Source organism: Palaemon carinicauda, chromosome 3 (assembly GCF_036898095.1).
Source record: "Palaemon carinicauda isolate YSFRI2023 chromosome 3, ASM3689809v2, whole genome shotgun sequence".
Lineage (NCBI taxonomy): Eukaryota > Metazoa > Arthropoda > Malacostraca > Decapoda > Palaemonidae > Palaemon > Palaemon carinicauda.
In genome coordinates, this window is record NC_090727.1 from 133,684,665 (window position 1) to 133,705,604 (window position 20,940).

The 20,940-nt window shown below is 35.9% G+C and overlaps 1 protein-coding gene across 4 annotated transcripts in view; it reads right to left on the reverse strand.

Moving 5' to 3' along the window:
- Nucleotides 1-1,578: 1,578 nt before the first annotated feature.
- LOC137638546 (metabotropic glutamate receptor 3-like) overlaps nt 1,579-20,940 on the reverse strand; it is a 25,696-nt gene continuing 6,334 nt past the window's right edge. For 3 of the 4 annotated variants that reach the window (XM_068370682.1, XM_068370684.1, XM_068370683.1), the window contains exons 2-8: nt 19,156-19,327; nt 17,946-18,036; nt 17,011-17,124; nt 12,695-12,837; nt 11,796-12,557; nt 11,084-11,258; nt 1,579-4,082 (exon numbers count right to left, since the gene is read on the reverse strand). In XM_068370682.1, coding sequence (XP_068226783.1) covers nt 3,889-4,082; nt 11,084-11,258; nt 11,796-12,557; nt 12,695-12,837; nt 17,011-17,124; nt 17,946-18,036; nt 19,156-19,326 — 1,650 coding nt within the window. In that variant the 5' untranslated portion in view covers nt 19,327 and the 3' untranslated portion in view covers nt 1,579-3,888. Of the gene's footprint in view, nt 4,083-11,083; nt 11,259-11,795; nt 12,558-12,694; nt 12,838-17,010; nt 17,125-17,945; nt 18,037-19,142; nt 19,328-20,940 lie in introns of those variants that run through there. The other variant, XM_068370685.1, reaches the window with a different exon arrangement.

Here is a 20,940-nt window from a genome sequence, read left to right on the forward strand (position 1 = left end):
TGTAGAACTTTACAATTAATGTCAGTTATATGTACAGTTGTCTTCTTAATGTATTGTAAAAACAACTTATTCAAATTTCTTGTTTCCTGTAAGTTTCCTTGGTTGAAAGTAGAGGACAGTTAAACTGTGAATATTCCTGAAGCCCACTGGCATTCAGAGAGAGCACTGCTGGTTATTTTTTTGCATGATAAGAACAGACACTGCTTTGGCATTGTATTTTAGGCATGTAATTTTTGAGCGTGTGGTACAGTTCCACCATTGTTTATTGTAGGTCTTATCTCCCAGCATATCACAATCTTTCAGCTGTGGATATTCTCAATATTCATTTCTTGCTCTTGAGTTTGTGAACATTTTTAGGCCTACAAGACCATTTATAATACATTTTATGCATCCAGCAAATCTTATAATGAAGTCCTTTTTCTCAGTTTAGAGTAAGGTGTAATTTGAACGCCTATACTTCCCAGAGAACTATGTAACGTCTAGTAGAGGACAGCTCTATAAGCGATTGATTTATTTTTAACCCCATCTTGAATTTTAAAGCCAATTGTAGCCTAATCATTGTAGAATATAACTCTGCCTTCATTATTATTATTATTATTACTAGCCAAGCTACAACCCTAGTTGGAAGAGCAAGATGCTATAAGCCCAAGGGCTCCAACAGAGAAAAATAGCCCAGTGAGGAAAGGAAATAAGGAAATAAATAAATGATGAGAATAAATTAATAATATATCATTCTAAAAACAGTACTAGCGTCAAAATAGATATGTCCTATATAAACTATTAACAATGTCAAAAACAGAGATGTCATATATAAACAATAAAAAGACTCATGTCATCCTAGTCAACATAACCATTATTTAAATACGTAGGTTTTCCAACATAGATGTTGTTCACTTGCTGTAAGACTAATTAATTAAGAAGTTAAGAAGGGTTGTTAGATAAGGATTAAGGCTCATAATGGAAGCCATGTCATTAAACAGTTTGATTGCTGTTTTTCATTTCATGTGAACTTGCATTGCCCTTTTTAGATAGCGAAAGCAACCATGGCCTTTGTGAGTGTGGCAACTCTGGGAGCATACATCGCAGGTCCGACAGTGGTCGCTGCTCTTTCTACTGCGCCATCGCATAAACAGAAGGCAAAGGAAGTTGATGAAACTACCAAGTCAGTTGAGGTATAGACGAGCATCCGCAAATGACAAAAAAAACTGCATCACTCCGAACACACCTTGTTAATAAAAGTGTTGCAGGGTCTTCTAAATAGGTCATTTTCATCTTTGAATCAGGTACAGCATGTGCAATAGCCCCATCACATGAGATAAAAACATGTTTGTTTCAATTTGTTGGTTTGTTCCAAATGTTTTTCTTATCTCGCATCTAGTCATGCTGTAGTTTTCTTGAACAGTGTAGTGCTACCATCTATTTTTTCCAATCAAACAAAGGAAAGAAGGAAGTAAAGGAAAATCTTTAAGACTGAGTAGCTATGCTAAGCAAACTCCACCTTTCTTTACCTTTGGAGTTAAGTTCGTAAGAAAGTAAGATGATTGTACCCTACTGTATATTTAATATTTATTATATATAGATGTAGAATTACTTTTAATTTTTAGAACGGGTAAAATTACAGTACTGTATGCATTAGTTAGTTAAGCTACTATAATTGATTCTTTAGAAGCTTTTAATTTCAATTTTTTAGTTGTTAACTAATTGTTGAGACTGAATTTTAAGGAATTATTGGTATTGAATTTATCAATTTCTTTCAGTTTGGTAATTGGCTTTTTAGAGATAGGAACAACATATAGGGTTTTAAAACTTTTGGCTTTATAAGTTACTATTTCTTCAAGATTTTTATAGATTATGAGAAGGCTCGTTTGTAGCTGCAGTGCTTAGAAGAATGTAAATAAAAGTTTGAGTAAAACAATTTTAGTTTTATTTCAGATTTATTACCTACAAAAATGTGGTCAACGTAGCTGACAGATAAAATGTATTTCAAGCAGAAGATATCAAATGATACGAGATATAACAGAGAAATGCAAATGTGTTTTACTATAAATACGTCAAGTGAGACAAGACATGATGAAAATGGAGTGGTGATGTCGTAAATTTGCAAGGTATGATCGTAGGATTTTGTTATTTGCTGTTAAAAATTAAAATTCTTACGAAGAAACGTTAAGGTATGACATAAGAGGAGTCACTATGTTGATACATAATAAGGTAGGAATAAGAAATAAATAGGTCTGTAGCCGTATCTCTTTAGGTCTCTCCAGAGGAGCTGGAAATTTATATGAATTTCATGAATTTAATAATTTTAGTTAAAGACTACTGTATTATATTTATTTAAAAGGTAAAAAAAAACATACAAATCCATTAAGCATGTGAAATACTTTTTTAATACAATATTCTGTTTGATATAAGTAAATTAATTTATTATCAAGGATATGTAAATGATAATGGGGAGAATTAGGACTGACATGCTATTGTAATAAAGTAAATGATAGGTCAGGAATACCTGATTAATGATGTTTAGAATAATAAAGTGCAAGATAATTCAGTGCTCTAGAAAAAAAAATATTCATTTGAGGAAAGACAAATTTCCTTTCCTTTTCAGAGAGTACAGCTGTCATTAATGACTATAACATAAAGCTTTGTAAACATCAAATCACATTAGATATTTTAGTATACGTTCTACTGATAAAACTCAGCAAAATAATCTCTCCCTTACTATCCTTGCATTTAATCTTTCCTCTCTAGTTTTACGAGCAAATGGTATTGTAATATATTTTCTAGTTTTTATGGTGTCTGCCTAGAAAGTATCTTCCAGTAAATTTGGACATGAACGTAATGTCAAAAATTTGAGAGGAAGCTTAGTCATAATGAAATTGGCCTGGAAGTCCCATTTTCAGACCCTCAGAGGCTTGAGCAAACTATTTGGAAAGGAGTTGGACGTATATATTGGAAATCAAAAGGAATGAATGACAAACCAATAGGTGGAACACAGAGAGAAGACGATGGATTGACGAACTATGAAAGTTTGCGAGTGTGGACTGACATAGAAAGATCATAAACAGACCCAAGTGGAATGACATGTGTGAGGCTTTTGTTCTGTAGTTGGAAAAGTTTAGCATATTGAAGTGTGTCCTTATAAATCTTTATTTGCAGTTATACTGACGACTTTTAGGCCCACCAGATAGAAAACAATGTTGTGGCTTCTAGCACTCCATTAAAATGTTTGGAAGTGATGAAGGAAAATGTAATGCCTGTCATGCTGTTCTCTATGCTTATGCATTGCAGAAAAACAGCTTTGCTAAGGCCCTAAAACAATCAAACTGCCATTCCATATACAGCAAACAGTTTTTGTATAGAGAAGTAGTATGAGCAACTTTACAAAAACAACTTATATCTATGGATAGCAATAGTATACTCAACACTTGTTTATATAATTAGTCTACCCATATATGGAATGATATTATGTGGTAGAGTAAGCGGTGCCCTTTCGAGAAAGTTCATTATCTGTCATCTGTGAAAAGTTAACCCTTCCATTCTGAGCACAACCCCCCTTTGTTAAAGCTTTTATCCATTGGGCCTGATATACATTAAACATAAGTTTTGGTCTTCAAGATTTTAAACCTCAACCTATTACAGATGTTTAATTTCTTTATAGCAGTTTTTGTATTTCTTTGAAAGTTTTGACAGCAAATGATTAAGTTATCAATGGAAATGAGGCGATAAAATTACGAGCTTGTATACTGCGTGGCATAGCAAAATTGTATTGTGGCAATCTGGATAGGGACATGGTGAATTACCATAATGTTATTTTTCCAAAGGAGCATTCTCCCTTCCTCGTAACTTTTGTGTGAAAAGATAATTTTGGTGACGATCTGAAAAGAAAACACTCTAGTTTCTTCGTGGTGTCTTTTGTATAGAATAGATGCATATGACACTGGCAGAGAAGAAAATTACGACGAAAAAGGAGAAAGCCGTCATGTACGTAGCAATCTCCATTTTAGATAAGTTCGTTGGGGTGTCAATGGATTTTGGAAGCCATCCCTTGTTCACCCACCAATTGTCGCTTCCTATGATATTGAATTCTGAAAAGCAAAGTTGTTAAGATTAAATTAAGTTACATCATATTTTTAAATCATTTTTATACACCAGGATTTATATCAAGACAAATCTATACTAATGAGACATTTATTATATTGTTATTATTATTATTATTATTATTATTATTAATATTATTATTACATGCTAAGCTATAACCTTAGTTGGAAAAGCCTGATGCTATAAGCCCAGGGGCTCCAACAGGGAAAATAGCTCAGTGAGGAAAGAGAACAAGAAAAAATAAAATATTTTAAGAAGAGCAACAATATTAAAATAAATATCATTTTATAAACTATAAAAACTTTAACAAAACAAGAGGAAGAGAAATAAGATACAAGATAGAACAGTGTGCCCGAGTGTACCCTCAAGCAAGATCCTGAAAGTGGGGTGATACAAAGAAAGCTTATTGCAGAAATTTATTTGAATAGAATGATTTAGGTATGTTCTGATACTGTAATAAAAAGTTGCATTAGGTTAGGTAATAATAATAATAATTGTCTGTTTCAATGCAAGCGTAATAAAACCTTGAATAAAAGGTCACAAATTGCAGCTTGGAGAAACTCACTGTAGAAGAAATCTAAAGTGGCTCGTTTACTTTTATGAAGGATTATGTTGCTGTTACAATTTTATAATCAATTTTGCATGCAATACTGTTTGGTCAGTCTGAGCAGCCTCTTGAGCTTTTAATGAAGAGACACGTAAAACAGGATTGTTTGGTGCTTTGTTGCAATTTAGTTCTGCTAATGTTTTTATAATCAATTTTGCATGCAATCCTGTTTGGTCAGTCTGAGCAGCCAGTGAGCTTTTAATGAAGAGACACGTAAAACAGAATTGTTTGGTGCTTTGTTGCAATATAGTTCTGTTATTGTGATAGGCTTTAACTTGGAACAGAAATTAAAGTATTTACAATCCAGAAATTACATGAATAATATTTTGTCATTATTATTATTGTTGTTGCAAGCAGCAAACTAGTTAGAAAAAACTAACGCTGAAGGCCTAAGGGTCTCAAAAAGAGAAATGCTGTAGTCCATTACGGAAAAATAGGTATGGAAGTAAATAAACTGCAGTACAGTAAAATGATAACTAAAATAAACCAAATACAGTTACAGGTACAAAGAAATTATGAAGTAATTATGCTCAACCGAGAAAAGATTTACAGTTCAATTGAATTATGTTCATAGAAAGTTGTTCTTCTAGATTAAAAGGAAATAAATTCTCAATGTAAAGTAATTATGATGAATTTTAACATCTCAATCTGTAGCAAAACTTTCTATTGTGTTTCTTTGAAACTTGATACCAAAAAAAAAAAAAATGAAATTTTATTTGTATTTTTCTAAGATTTTTTTATTTTTCTGTTACATAAAGTACCTTATTGTTTTTTTTAAATATGCTCATATTTATCTGGATGTATGTTGACTACAAAGCCCCATCCCTCCTTTCTATTTACTAAAAACTTTTTAAGAAGAAGTGTGCAAGTCTACAATTTTTAGATGGGGTATAGTGAATATATATGCATAAACTATCTATGTGCCTGTGGAGAAAGTCAAACTTTCTTAGCTACCATATTTCTATGAGCCTCCCTTGGCATTCATATTGCTTCTCTCTCAATGCTGGTTAAATGTCGAGAGCTACCCTAAAACGTAAAAATTTCCCATTTCCTTTCCTTGTGATAGTCCTGCCCCTCCAGTGTAGTATACCAGCATCAATGACCTTAGATGTCAGGATGCCTGAAAACTTTAAATCAATCAATCAATCAATCCAGTGTAATATAAGATAATATGGTAGTGTATGGCAATACTACTACCACATGAGTATCCACATCTCTTTTGTCATCCAGTTCTCTCGTTAATCGTGTTACATTTGACATGATATGCCCTCCCTCTACAGTATGTGTATCTGCCTTTTAGGGAGTTTTATATAAACTCATTATTATAGATTAAGAGTGGGTATTTTCTTCTGGCTTCACTGTGTTTTCCAGTAAGGATTGTTCAAGGGATTTATTCCTGGGCAATTATGAACTTCATTCTCTTTGTTTCTTGTTCCAGGGACAAGTGTGTTATTAAAATAACCATTATTATTCTTATTATTAAATGCTAAGCTACAACCCTATTTGGAAAAGCAGGATGCTATAAGCCCAGGGGCTCCAACAGGGAAAATAGCCCAGTGAGGAAAGGAAATAAAGAAAAATAAAATATTTCAAATATAGTAACAACATTAAAATAAATATTTCCTATAAAAACTATAAAAACTTTAACAAAACAAGAGGAAGAGAAACTAGATAGAAGTGTGCCCGAGTGTACCCTCAAGCAAGAGAACTCTAACCCAAGACAGTGGAAGACCATGGTACAGAGGTTATGGCACTACCCAAGACTAGAGAACAACGGTTTTATTTTGCAGTGTCCTTCTCCTAGAAGAGCTGCTTACCATACCATGAGAAATGTGGTTCCTCTTATGAAGGAATATGTTCAGTTAATAGCTGTCTACATAGAAGATTATACTTGTAAAAGAAAATTGTTTGTTAATTTAGTTTAGAGGAGATGCCACAAAGGACTAGGCTAGTTGATTACTGTACTGGGGAAGTGAGGTTGCTAATGCCACACTTGGGTGTACAGTAGTTTGTAATGAGGCTAGCAAGACTTTGGGCAAAGGTTGTGAACCTAACCTGCCCAGTTTCGAATCCTAGGTTAATATTGTGCTTAGCAGTTTGGGTATACAAGCCAGTAAGGGTTCTGTTGGTACACAGCATTTTATAGAATCGAGAGCCTCACCTCGAATGTTGCTCTTTTGAAATACTCGTGGTCTTTTCATTGTAAAACCCTTGCATTTCCATGATCCATTCAGGTCTAATTGACCACTGGTTTCTGAGACGAAAGACCAGGCTGACAATCAGGATCCTAAAATCCCTCCACCCACTGATATAAGCACTCATGAGCAGCCTATGTATAAATCTATCAATGTGGCATATCAGATTGTTCAGGTGGAACAGGTATTGCGGTTATTAATCAATATTTAAAGTTTCAATGGAGTTGAGAAACAGTTGCATCACATTTTGAATGGCAGGTTAGTCTTGGCCACTATCTCATCTCTAATTTCACCTAGCTGCATTAACACAGATTCTAGTACATCAACTGTTGAAACGAGTTCCTTTCCTAGCACAGGCGTAAAGAATAGTAAACAAAGTGGAGGCTTGAAGATTCAAATTTGGAAGGCTGTACAGAGCAAGATCCTGAAAGTGGGGATGATACAAAGAAAGCTTAGTGCAGAAATTTATTTGAATAGAATGGTTTAGGTATGTTCTGATAATTCTTATCCTTTTATGTTGTCTTAAGTTTTTTAATATTTTTACAAATACAGTATTCCAGAGAAGTTAAATGTATTACCAAATCAATTGAGTTGGAAACTTGGAAACCACAGATTCTACCAAGTGGATAAGACCAAACATGGATAGGTTTGCAACCTCTCTCAACAAGAATATAGAGTTCCTTCGCTCTTGATCCCAATTTAATAGCTGGAAGATAAGACATCCTTATTACTGGACGGGTAAATCTATCTATATGCATTTCCTCCTTTCTCAATGATACGGGCGGAGATAACCAAGCTCAGGTTATCATAAAGCAGCAGGATAACTCTGGTGGCCTCCTTTGGGCCTTATTGATTGGGGAGAATATGATTTTGTCTTTCTTTTCTACTTTCAGAGCTAAACATAATTTCAAGACATAAGGTCTGTCTCCATATTTTAATAACTTTTGTAGAGAATGCAGTAGATAAGACATTGAAAAATAGATTTCTGGGCTCGACCTGTGTCGCTCCGTGAAATGCTCCTCTAGCACCATTTCTAAGGCATAGTTATTGCTGAAAATACCAGAGAAAAAGAGATGCATGGAATGCCAGGAGTAAACCTAGCTCACTCACTAATTGAGTGTCGGTATAGAAAACTGGGGCGTGATTGAACCATGACCATAGATCCCTCACCAATTAGACCTCTCCTTCATCAACATCCCCCCTCTCTATCCCTACATCTCCCCAACCCCCATCCTCATTCCTCCTCAGCACTTGCGTTGGTCAGACGTGTTTTGTTTTGCTCGTGTGCTTTGTGTTTCTTTTTTTTTGGGGGGGGGAAGATGTCCGACGTTTTAGAGATCCCTGCTTCAAAGTTGAGTATTATATTTGTCTGTTTGGGATTTCTAGGTAGCGACACTTTTTATTCTTAACTGTGTTTGGTCTTCTGTTCGTTCCCTTTCAGGGGTTCGCTGTGGCCATTGTGTCGCTTACTAGTGATCTCTTTGTTTATCGGGTTTGCATTTAGTTCCTTATACTATTTGTAACCCTGATAAAGGTTCCTTCTATGTTTTGTTGGGTTAGGATTTCAAACCGGCCTCTCCAAGAATGCTATGACCTTTCTTAGTAAGAGTTTAGTGACAAGCTCACAGAGAATTGGATTCAAGTTAAATGAAGGACCTGAAAGTTATAGTTCATGATATAAGTCTAGCTTATAATATTGTTCTTTGGAAAAAGTATGGCATATCCCAACAGCATACTCAGCCTATTTTTATTAAGTATTATTTAAAATGAACTTGTTTTCTCCAAAGACTTTTCTAGGCATTGGGTGCTGTGGTTGATGTAGTTAAAGAAAGGTTTTTCTTTTGATTGAAATTTTAAAAATTTGATATTAAGTTATTGTACAGTATTAGTTTTTTATGAGAAATTTTAGGTGATGGGTAATACATTTAAAGTACAAATATTGTATAGTTTTAGATTAAGTGTCAAGGATTAATCTGAGATTAATTCTTTGATTATACATTCCTTTGCAGCTTTATTAAAGTTTAGCCCCTTGTGGGTATTTAGTATTATATTTTCCAAATCGAATAGGTGAGTAATTACACCTTACTTAGTTTATGGTGCAGTAATTTACCTTTAAATTAGTACTCTATTAGAGTAAAGGTTACTCTCTGGTAAGTAAGGTACCACCCATATTTTGAGGAGGGAGAAGTCTAATTGGAAAGGGACCTCTGGTAGTGGTTTCACTCTCCCCAGTTTTAATACCGACACCCTTTAGGGGTGAGCGAGCTGGATATATTCCTGGCATTCCATGCAACTTTTTTCTCTGGTATATTTAGCAGTATTTATATCTTAGAAATGGTGCTTTAAGGAGCATTTCACTGGGCGACACAGGTTCCTCGCCCAGACATAGATTTTTCCTTTGTCAAAATCCCTTATCTAGCCTTCGTTATTCCACCTGCATCCAAGCGTGGACTTAGCAATATGAATGTCAAGAGAAGTTTTTCGATATAAAAAGAATATTGATGATGAGATTAGTTACTTTATACTCCTCTGACATTCATATACATGCCTCCCCACTACCTATAGTCAATTTTTTTTAATGAGGCGCATTTGCACTGACTCGCAGCGGTGCCCCTTTGGCTTGGAAAAGTTTCCTGCTATCTGATTGGTTAGAATTATCTTGTCCAACCAGTCAGCGATCAGGAAACTTTTCCAAGCGAAAAGGGCATCCATGCGAGTCGATGTAAATGCACCGCATTAAAAAAAATTGACTATAGTGCTATCAAGAGACTATTGAACTAGGATTGACAACAAGAGTGAAAGACAAGTGAGATATCTAATCTCAACACTACACTAAAGGTGCATGGCTGTTATAAGGAAAGAAAACCAGTATTTTTTAGTTTTAGGGTAGACATCATTTAACCAGCTACGATAGAGAAGCAATATGAACATCAAGTGGGGATAGAAGTAACTAATTTTAATATGATTTTTTGTATACAGTAAATATTATACAATATTTTAATAAATACAGTGCAGTTAAAGTTTTTTCAAAATATTGTGCTTGTTGGCTTCTGTAAAAGAACTAGGGAAAACAAAGTATTCAAGTACTGAATCCCATTTCAATTGAGATCAATCATCTCCAGAACTACTGTACTGTTAAAATTATACTGTTTTACATAATAGTAACAGATGGAGAAGGGCATGCCATCTATTGTAATTCATGCATTCTACTTTTCATCCATCTGATATAAGTAACCCTCCTTAACTTTAGTTTACCTTTAGGTTGCCGTTCTGGAGCAAATTTTCAACATTTTATACACTACAGTACAGTGCCGCTTTCACTGCACTAAACGTACTGTACCTATATATCCCCTGAAAATAGGAAATGTTCTATGCTTGAGTGATATAAAATATTGTAATGTACAGTAATGTGTGCTAGGCTCCCAAAATACAAATTTTAATATGTACATTATTCATCCTAGGTCATAGATGTGTTTGCTATGATTTTAAGCTACATTTTTCCAACCATACTTTGGATAGAATTTACTGAAACTTATGAAAAAGTTTAAGATGTGCATATGAGTCATTTTAATGTTCAGATGCAGGCATTCCTTAGATCCAGAACCATACAGCTCACATTTTCTTTCTAGCTTATACATACAATCTATGCTGTAAGTGAGTTAACCCTTCTACCCCCAAAGGACGTACTGGTACGTTTCACAAAACTCATCCCTTTACCCCCCATGGACGTACCGGTACGTCCTTGCAAAAAAATGCTATTTAAATTTTTTTTTGCATATTTTTGATGTTTTTTTGAGAAAATTCAGGCATTTTCCAAGAGAATGAGACCAACCTGACCTCTCTATGACAAAAATTAAGGCTGTTAGAGCAATTTTAAAAAAATACTCTGCAAAATGTGCTTGAAAAAAAAATAACCCCTGGGGGTTAAGGGTTGGAAATTTCCAAATAGCCTAGGGGTAAAAGGGTTAAGCTACATTTTTCCAACCATACTTTGGATAGAATTTGCTGAAACATATGACAAAGTTTAAGATGTGCGTATGAGTCATTTTAATGTTCAGATGCAGGCATTCGTTATATCCAGACCCATACAGCTCACATTTTCTTTCTAGCTTATACATACAATCTATGCTGTGAGTGAGTTGATGTTATCGACATGGAAGCTATTGTTCCTATGTAAATGACTCACGTGAAGGCGGCTTTGTAGGTGCAGTGATGTTATCTGGCTCAGGAAGTATCTCGGGCATGGGAGTCGTAGTGGTTACAATCACCTCCTTTGTTGAACAAGAACAATAACTTCCACACCTGGGTTCAAGAATCTCCATACGTCCGAGTATAGCTGAAGTTTCGTCTGCGTGGCCTACCTGATGCACAAAGGGAAAAATTTACTATAGTCCATTTCTTTTAGCGATGCATATTTGCACCGACTCGCAGCGGTGCCCTTTTAGCTCGGAAAAGTTTCCGGATCGCTGATTGGTTGGACGAGATAATTCCAACCAATCAGCGATCACGAAACTTTTCCGAGCTAAAAGGGCACCGCTGCGAGTCGGTGCAAATATGCATCGCTAAAAGAAATGGACTATAGTCTTTATTGATGTTTAAACTCTGTTGGTTAAATCATGTACATCTATTATTTAAATACAAGTCAGATATAACTTGAACTCTTTAAGCAGTATCCTAGTATCCTAGTTAAGCTTTAGATTGAATTACTGTATGTAGATGCCTTTTAAAGTAATAAGGTGTAAAGTCCATATCTTCAAGAAGCCTTTTAAAGTAATAAGGTGTAAAGTCCATATCTTCAAGAAGAGATTACTATTACAGTATAAGTGCCTTTTTGCATGCTTAGAGGCTGTTTTGGGCAATTGTATGTCATTCTGATTTAGTAATTATTGCTTACAGACCTGTGTAATGTTGCCAAAGGTTCCACTCGGCATAAACTTGATAGCAAATCGTGGGTAGTCTTCACTTCCGGGATCAAAATTTGCATCAACGAGATCTGGAAAAGCGATCGATGCTGCTGCATGCAGTGATGCTTCACTCAGTGTGTCAGACCATTCTTCAAATTTGAGTTCCTTTACTTTGTTGCAAAGCCCACCGCTAGTGCCACACTTAGTGACTTGGGCTTCTCGCAGGGCTTCAGCATATACAAGAACTGCTGCTATGGCTGCTGGTGCGCTAGCATCATACCCAAAATCTGAAGGCTCGCAAGAATCACACTTTGACATTGCCGCAACATACTCTCGCCTTGGTCCATCTTCTCCATAGAAGTCTCGTTCTAAGTTAGACACATACTCGGGTATGGTTGGTGCTGTTCGCTGTAGAATAACGAGAGGGGTTGCGACACTCCCCAATTCTGCAGCTGGAACAGGCCCAGCATTGTCTAACATTAAAATCAAATCAGCTGGACCTCCTGGAGCACCCAGTGTCTTTGCTAGGCTCAGAGATTTTTCTTTTGTCCCCAGTATAACTATAGTCCCCGGGCCCTCTTGAAGTACCGTGGCTATAGCTTCTTCATCACCTGCTTCTAGGGTCATCTCAACGCAACGATAAGCATAGTCAGCAGCTTCAATGAAGTGTTCAGCAAGGGAACGTCCTTCCTCGTCAGGTGTGTGCACTATGCTTAATGATTGCACTTGCATCGCTGCTAAGACTTGCACTGCAGCCTGTGTATTTAACAAATGACAAACATAACTATCAAGCTCTATTATATCTAATGTAAAGTTTGAATAATTTGTTTATACTGTAGTCAGTATTTGGCATGCTATGGAGTTGCTATCATTTATGCAAAGAGTGCCGTTACCTTGGCGGATCGTTGCGGAGCGGGAGTTATAAGATTGATCGTATCTGTGACTTCCACAGTTCGAGGAGCATAAGCAACTACAGGAGCTTGTAATGTTCTTGTTGCCTTACCAACTGCTGCTGCAGAGGCTGCATCTCCTGGCCCTGAAATATATTGTAGACTGAAAAATTTTGTAGACTGAAAAATATTGTAGACTAAAACATAAGATTAAAGTTTTTCTATTCTAAACATACATACATATACCAAGGCACTTCCCCCAATTTTAGGGGGGTAGCCGACATTGAACAAATAAAAAAAAGGGGACCTTTCCTTTCTACCTTCCTCCCAGCCTGACAAGGGACTCAACGGAGTTTGGCTGGTACTGCTAGGGTGCCACAGCCCACACTCCCCCATTATCCACATCATATGAAGCTTCATAATGCTGAATCCCCTACTGCTGCTACCTCCGCGGTCATCCAAGGAAGCAGCAGGGCCTACCGGAACTGCGTCATAATCGCTCGCCATTCATTCCTATTTCTAGCACGCTCTCTTGCTTCTCTCACATCAATCCTCCTATCACCCAGAGCTTTCTTCAATCCATCCACCTAAACCTTGGCCTTCCTCTTGTACTTCTCCCATCAACTCTTGCATTCATCACTTTCTTTAGCAGACAGCCATTTTCCATTCTCTCAACATTCTAAACATAATTGAATAATTGACGTAATATGGCAAAGGATATGAAATTGACCTATGCCTAAGTACGAATTCACTTAAGACAGCAAGCCTCTATACAGTGTACTGCAAGGAAGGCCTTATGACCCAAATTTCATATATTCATTCAGAGGATATGATTGAATATTTTAATACAATATGATACATTACTTATGACATCTGAAGTAACGAACAAAATACAATGCAGTGTACTGGTTATGTGTTTATAAATAATTAGCGTAATTTATTTCAATATCGGTACTTGTCTCTAATATTTGCACATTTACATACAGTATTACAATTTAAGCTGTATATTATGAGTATTTTTACTTTAATAAATTGTGTTATGATGGATAAATTTAGTAAAGGTAATAACAATCTGCTCTTTTCATGTTTTAAATAAATTTGCACATGCAGTACATTATTACACTATATAGGTACAATGCACTTGTCACTTTGGAAAAAGCAAAATTCTTAATTTACTTACAACTAATTAAGAAAATCTTGATTAATTGGCCACCCGTCTCATACACACACCAATGTATTCTGGTCACTTTTGATTGCAGACAGTACTTAAGGGGGACAGGTGATGGCAGGACAATTTGTATAAATAGAGTGCATGCTACATCTCTAGATAATTAGTTATAAGGCTAGTAGTATTAAGGTATTAGGTTTAATTAATACATCTTAAAAACCTCTTCACCTTGGATTAAGACCCATTAAAGTAGGAAAAGAACCTAACCTGTGAGAAGAGGTAGTTAGGTACCAGCTGGTGTAGGGCATTAGATAGGATGAATGAGAGCTCTCACGATAGGGTTAGGGGAAAAAAAAAATGTACGTTAGGAAATACAAATTTCTTCCAAATTTGTCATTTGTTTCTGTCATATAATTCTATTCAGATTTTTTTACATGTCTATAATTTAATTACCTTCAAAATAATCTCCACGGGAAGCAATGTACTGGTCCAGACATGTTTTCTTCTATACAAAGCAGTTTTGGAACTCTCGCAAAGATATGCCATTTAATGCCTTCGTTGTTTTTATTGCGTTAGTGCGGCAGTGCACACTGCCTTGATTGTGAGCCACTGCTTAGTAGCCTACCATGAGCGAGGGTTGAACGTAGTGTTTGAGAGCTAGGTTTGAACGTAGATATTTGAGAGTGAGGGTTGAACATAGTGTTTGAGAGCTAGGTTTGAACGTAGTGTTTGAGAGCGAGGTTTGAACGTAGTGTTTGAGAGCGAGGGTTGAACATAGTGTTTGAGAGCTAGGTTTGAACGTAGTGTTTGAGAGCGAGGGTTGAACGTAGTGTTTGAGAGCTAGGGTTGAACGTAGTGTTTGAGAGCGAGGGTTGAACGTAGTGTTTGAGAGCTAGGGTTGAACGTAGTGTTTGAGAGCTAGGTTTGAACGTAGTGTTTGAGAGCGAGGGTTGAACGTAGTGTTTGAGAGCGAGGGTTGAACGTAGTGTTTGAGAGCGAGGGTTGAACGTAGTGTTTGAGAGCAAGGGTTGAACGTAGTGTTTGAGAGCTAGGTTTGAACGTAGATATTTGAGAGTGAGGGTTGAACATAGTGTTTGAGAGCTAGGTTTGAACGTAGTGTTTGAGGGAAAACATGTCTGGGCCGGTGCATTGTTTTACTGTACATGAAAAGTACCTTGAAGGGAATAAAAGTGAAAACATGTAAAAATATCTGAATACAATTATTTGACAGAATTCCCTTGTTTGGAGGGGAGTATCCCCTCATCTTGATCTCCCCTTGAAAGATTTTTCACTTGGAGTTCAATGGGAGGTAATCAAGAGGGTTCAATGCTATCAAAGTTTGAAAATGTATTCTTTTAATCTTTTGTTTCTGTTAATATTTTTCTAGCATTTTTTGTTTGCTTATAAATCTGCCTTTGTATCATCATGGAGGGATACTATCATTTTATTTAATTCATGTATCTTTTTCAGGAAATGCTGTGTTATTAGATTCTACTGAGAAAATTTGGCTTATATATCTTCTTTTAATTAAAGAACTTTTTCCTTTTGCATCTGTTTTCTTTTACTATTACTGCAATGTATTTCTCAAAGCTTTATCAGATTTGCCTTGTAGTCAGAACAGGCAAATTCTCTTGCAAGTGCTCAAGACTTTTACAGTAATCATTGAACCTTGAATGATTTTCTAAAAGATTTTAACATGAACTTTTTTCTAAAAGATTTTAACATGAACTTGATTTTGTCAATTATTTTCAGAAGGGAATTTGATTGAATTGCTTATGTTTTTTTATTTCAGAATATATTGCATTGTTAAGATCCTTGGAGAAAAATACTACGTACAGGACAGTGCATCTTGTTGTGGCAAATACTGTATATAAAAAACAGAAGTAAGAAAAATTCTTTTAATAAAACTATATTTGTCATTCCAGTAATGTTAGTTGGTACTTTGGAATATGACCATTGTAGTATTCTTGTAGAGTCCAGTTAACCAATTTCTTAGTTTCCCTTCCATATCTAGTTGTACCTTAGAATGAGTTTAGATAATATTTTAGAGTATCTTGTAATGGACTCTGTGATTATTACTGATACTTAGCTAGAAAATTTTATGTACGTAAGCGATCATTACTTTTTCTTGTGTCAGAAACTATCTTTAGTATTAATCAATGAAATTGAACAAAGGTATGCCTTTAAATCCTCTAACTCACAAAAGTTCATTGTAGTTCTTGGTGCACGTAGCCTAAAGTTTCACAGTTTGGAAATTTCCTAATGTATTTTGTGAATAGTTTATATGAAATATCTGGGCTCTGACCTGTGCCGCCCAGTGGAATGCTCCTTTAGCATCATTTCTAAGGTATATAACTGCATTTCACTGGGCGGCACAGGACTCTTGCCCAGAAATAGATTTTTCCTTCGTCAAAATCTCTTTATCATCACCATCATAAACGGTTTCACATCAGCCCTTCTTTTGGCAGGGTTAGACGCCAAACAAGTTCTCTCCATTCTCATCTGTCTTGTAGTTTGTCTTCTTATACTTCCATTAGGGCTAGGTCTTCATCTATCACTTTTTCCCATGATTTCTTGATCTGTCTTATAGGTCTTTGTCCATCCATTTCATTATTTACTGCTGTTTTGAGTAGCTTACTTTTTAAGTTTCTACTTTACTTCCATTCCTGCGTCCTTTCTTCTATCTTTCTGTCCACCCTCTTTAAACCTTGATGTTTTCCACAGTTACACATCGGTGCTGAATGGCCTCCTTACCCCTAATCCAATCCTATTGTACTCCACCCATGAATATTAACATTTTAAGGTCACACATTATAGGCATATGGTCAGTGCTCAAGCCCCCTTTTTCCCTCAAGCTAGGACCAGGGGATGCCAGGTAATAGCTGGTGATAACTCTGCAGGTAGACCTATAGGCTCCCCAAAATCCCCCATTGCAGACACTACAAGAAGCTATCAAGCTTTAACGGGTCTTGAACCCCAGTTTGGCAGATCACCAGGCAAGGGAACTTCAAATAGGCTACCACACCTCTTAATAACCTTCTTATAAGTTTATATACAATCCCAAGTAATTAAGTAATAAGAAAGTACATTCCTATGCGATGGATCAACAGATCGCCTGTACATAAGTACAGTACTGTACAGTAAAAATTACCCAAAAAACCAAGAGAAACCGTTGGAGTACAGGCACGGGCGTCGGATGCGAGTGATGCCAGTGCCAACTTCACGCTGCGAGCCACTTCACCGCAGGTGTCAACGACACGTAAACCTAAAATTGAGAAGATTCAGAGAGTACGTTGAAAAGTTACAATATTTATGGAAATATCATTTCAAATCTTTATGATTATATTTTGTTACCTAACTAAAAATATTTTTTGGTGAGATAAGTAAACATGAAAAAAGAAAGTGGAATGAGGAAAGGTTGATTATATGGATCTCGGAAAACATGGAATTACATTATTACGGTTTATTCTAAAGTTAAGAGAAAAAATACATTTCATTATTCAAACATCATTAAGATAAAATAAAGCTTATTGTGAAATAAGAAAACAAAGGGAAATGCTGTACCCTGTGAGAGTGGCCATATGGATAATTTGTGGAAAACAAGGGGAGGACACTATACAGTTGACTGAACATAACATATGCGGGCCCAAGAAATCCTCAGGATTGCAATATATCCAATAAGTAAGAGGTTTCCAATGGTTGAATTGTATAAGAAAGGTCATTTTTAGAGAGGGTCTGGAGTAGCTCTGTGTAGTAGTTGAAGAAAATGTCTTAGAAGTAGAATTTTTTTTTTTTTTTTTTTGCGGTCAGTACAGATAGGACTCATATTACCAGTGAAGAAGTGTTGTAAAGATATTTTATGAAGAGTAGCTGAAAAATATACTCAAATATCAAAGATTTAAGAAAAATAAACAAGAACATAGTACAGTAGACATCTAAGAGAAGGCAAAGGGATGTGTATTAAAAAATGGTATCCAGTATATAAAATGCTAGATAAGAGGAGAGTGGAGGAAACTATTTCGCATCCAATCTTTGAAGACAATTTTGACGTTAAAATGGTATTAATGACGTTAATTTTTCACTTACCAATTTTGACCCCAGGAACGAGGTCTAGTTCGTTGACTCTTTTCACTGCCAATTTTGTTGCTTCAAGAATTTGGACCTCTGTCATGCCGATCTGAAAAAAGACCACATAAATTTTTTTCTACAAATAACTTTGGGAATACAGTTTATTTTTTTCTATTTATTTTTAATGTTTATGATGCTTCTTTCTTTGAGAGATATACCTCTGGTTTTCATCATGGAACAGGTTCATCCTTTTCCCTAACTTTATGTTGGCTTTTGGTCAGAAAAACAGGATACATTTTTAAAAGTTATTCCGTAAAAGGACAACTAAAGGCTATGGTTAAGGGAGTAGAATTATAAAGATTTTTAGTTCAATAGGAAACAAATCATTACAAAAAAAATACTGTAAACTATTGGTTACATACAGTACTGTAATATATACTTCAACTATACTACATTATATGAACCATTCCTCACCTTTCTTATAGAATTTACAATTACAGTACACTATACTTGTAATTTTATAGAACTATGAATGAAATTTCAGAATGGTGTGAGTCAACACAAAATACATATCACAAAAGCATTCATGTTGAATATGTATTGTGTGTGCTAACACCGATTATAATCAGCTGGATTTGTGAAAATGGTTTTCAGATTTTGAACAAGCTGACTTTTCATTTATTACCTAAGGGTTTTTTCATCACAAAATTTCCATAATAGCATGAAGTAATGAAAAATTATTAAAACAACAGAGGCATTGCCACACCTGTACTTTACAAATTCACAGAACTGATTCGGTTAGAGCCAGAGAACAATGGTGATTATTATTATAATTATTATCATTACATATAAGTTGAAGAAACCTTTAGTCTCCAGAGCAAGCTTCCAAAAAATAAATTGGTCTTTTGTGAATAGTAATAACGAACTAATGTCTCCAATGCTGTGCAAAACAATGGGCCCCGTCCAGATTCATGTAACCCTCTTTATTTGACAACATTTAATGCCTTTTCAAATAACATATATCCACATCAAAATTTTTATGATGGGAACTCATGTGAACTTAAGATCATTCTCAAGATATGCGATATATAAACTACTGTACTTAGGTTCTCAATATATATTAAACTTACAGGTTAATTTAGTTCCCCCAAACTTATATAGATTTTATATTTTCCAAATGCACAACTTACAAATCAATAGGGCCACATTACCCACCTTGTGCTCTCACCTTGTCACAGTGTTCCCCATAGTGCAATGGCAGCAGTTCCGTGATAACGGCATCTCCCCATACACTGTAAATTTCGCCGTCGGCTACAGTCAAGCACGCCCCTCTACACAGCCGTACTCCGGTGTGCAAAAGAAAGATCATCCATGCCAAATGTACGGCTTGAGAGGACATGCTGTTGTGTTGAAGGAAAAAGAACTTAATGTTTTTTACTGATCCCTTGTCATAAGTAACATCGTAAGATGAAGGAAAAGGAATACTGTACTGTACAGTAATGTTCTATTGAAAGATTATAGACCTTATGATCATAAAATTCTAAAGTTTACAGACCTTATGATCATAAAATTCTTGTTTAGTAGCTATCATTATTCTTTTTTCAAAATGAACAACATACTTTGCCACATAGTAAGACCAGATCTCGTAGCTATTAATGGTGAAATATTGTTAAATTACTCCCCGGTCATGTGGTCCTGATTTACATACTGTATCCAACATCCTAAATGTCATAGCAAGGTTACATTAAACAGAAGTTACCTATAAAGAGATATTGAAATATAATTAAGGTAGAGAAAGAAATGGTAAGCTACAGCAAGGAATAATTGACAGACTAATATATGAAGGCTAACCAATACAGTAAAGGAAATACAAATTTATGTAACAGAAGCATGGAACATTTAGACAAACTGTTAGACAGTTTTATGCAAACTGAAATAAAAGACCTTTAGAACTCTAAAAGTTCCAGAAAACTATTGATCTCTTGCACTATTATCTCATCTCCATACAGATACTAATTCTTGTGGTGGGCGATGTGGTAATTTCCCTGACTGGTGAATGCCAGACTGGGGTCCATGTCCCTCTCAAACTTATTAGTTTCTTTGGTCGCTGGAACCTCACCATTTTTGCGAGGTAAGAATGAGGGGAATGGCAGAACCTATACGTCTATCTGCTGAGTCATCAGCAGCCATTGTCTCGCCCTCCTTGCTCCTTGCTTGAGTGGAGAGGGTGCTGATCATATGTACAGTATATATGGTCAGTCTCTAGGGCATTGCCCTGCTTGATAGGGCCATGTCACTGCCCCTTGCCTCTGCCATTCATGAGTGGCCATTAAACCTTAAGCCTTTAAGCATGTAGGCTACAGTGTAATGCTCAAACCGAAACACGGTAGGGGGTTAGTGCCCAAAATACACCATTGATGGTTTACAGTATGAAAGGTCTTTGCCACAGCCCATTAGCCCCAGCTGCACCCACTTTCTAGCCATTTAATTCAGTTCTTTTCGCAAGTACAAAGTCAAGGTTTCCTTCTATTGTACTCAGCAATGATTGACCACCCTGGCCCCTGTAGTGGGACATATTGCTCAAATTTCATAAAATAAAGCAAAGCATCAAACTGAGAGTACTATGAGGGTCATAGATCAGGAGTCAATAGAATAATTAATTACTAGATATTTACATTGGTAAGGAAAGGAAGGCCACATATATAGCAATTCTGTTTTGCTAAAGTTACAGTTTTGAGTTAAGCTAGGAATTACTAATACAATAGGTCTTTGCAATGTCCATTTGGTCCCTATCTAGGCCATATATCTAGTAATTCTGCCTAGCATAAATTACAGTTTTCAGGTACACCAGGAATTACTAATACAATAGATCTTTGCAATGTCCATTGGGTCCCTATCTACACTAACTTTTTAACCCTCTACCACACCTCTATTCCTGTATCCTTCCATCCATCATGCTATCAAACCTCTCTCAACCCAGCACCGGGTCATATGATCCAAAGGAAGAAAATAT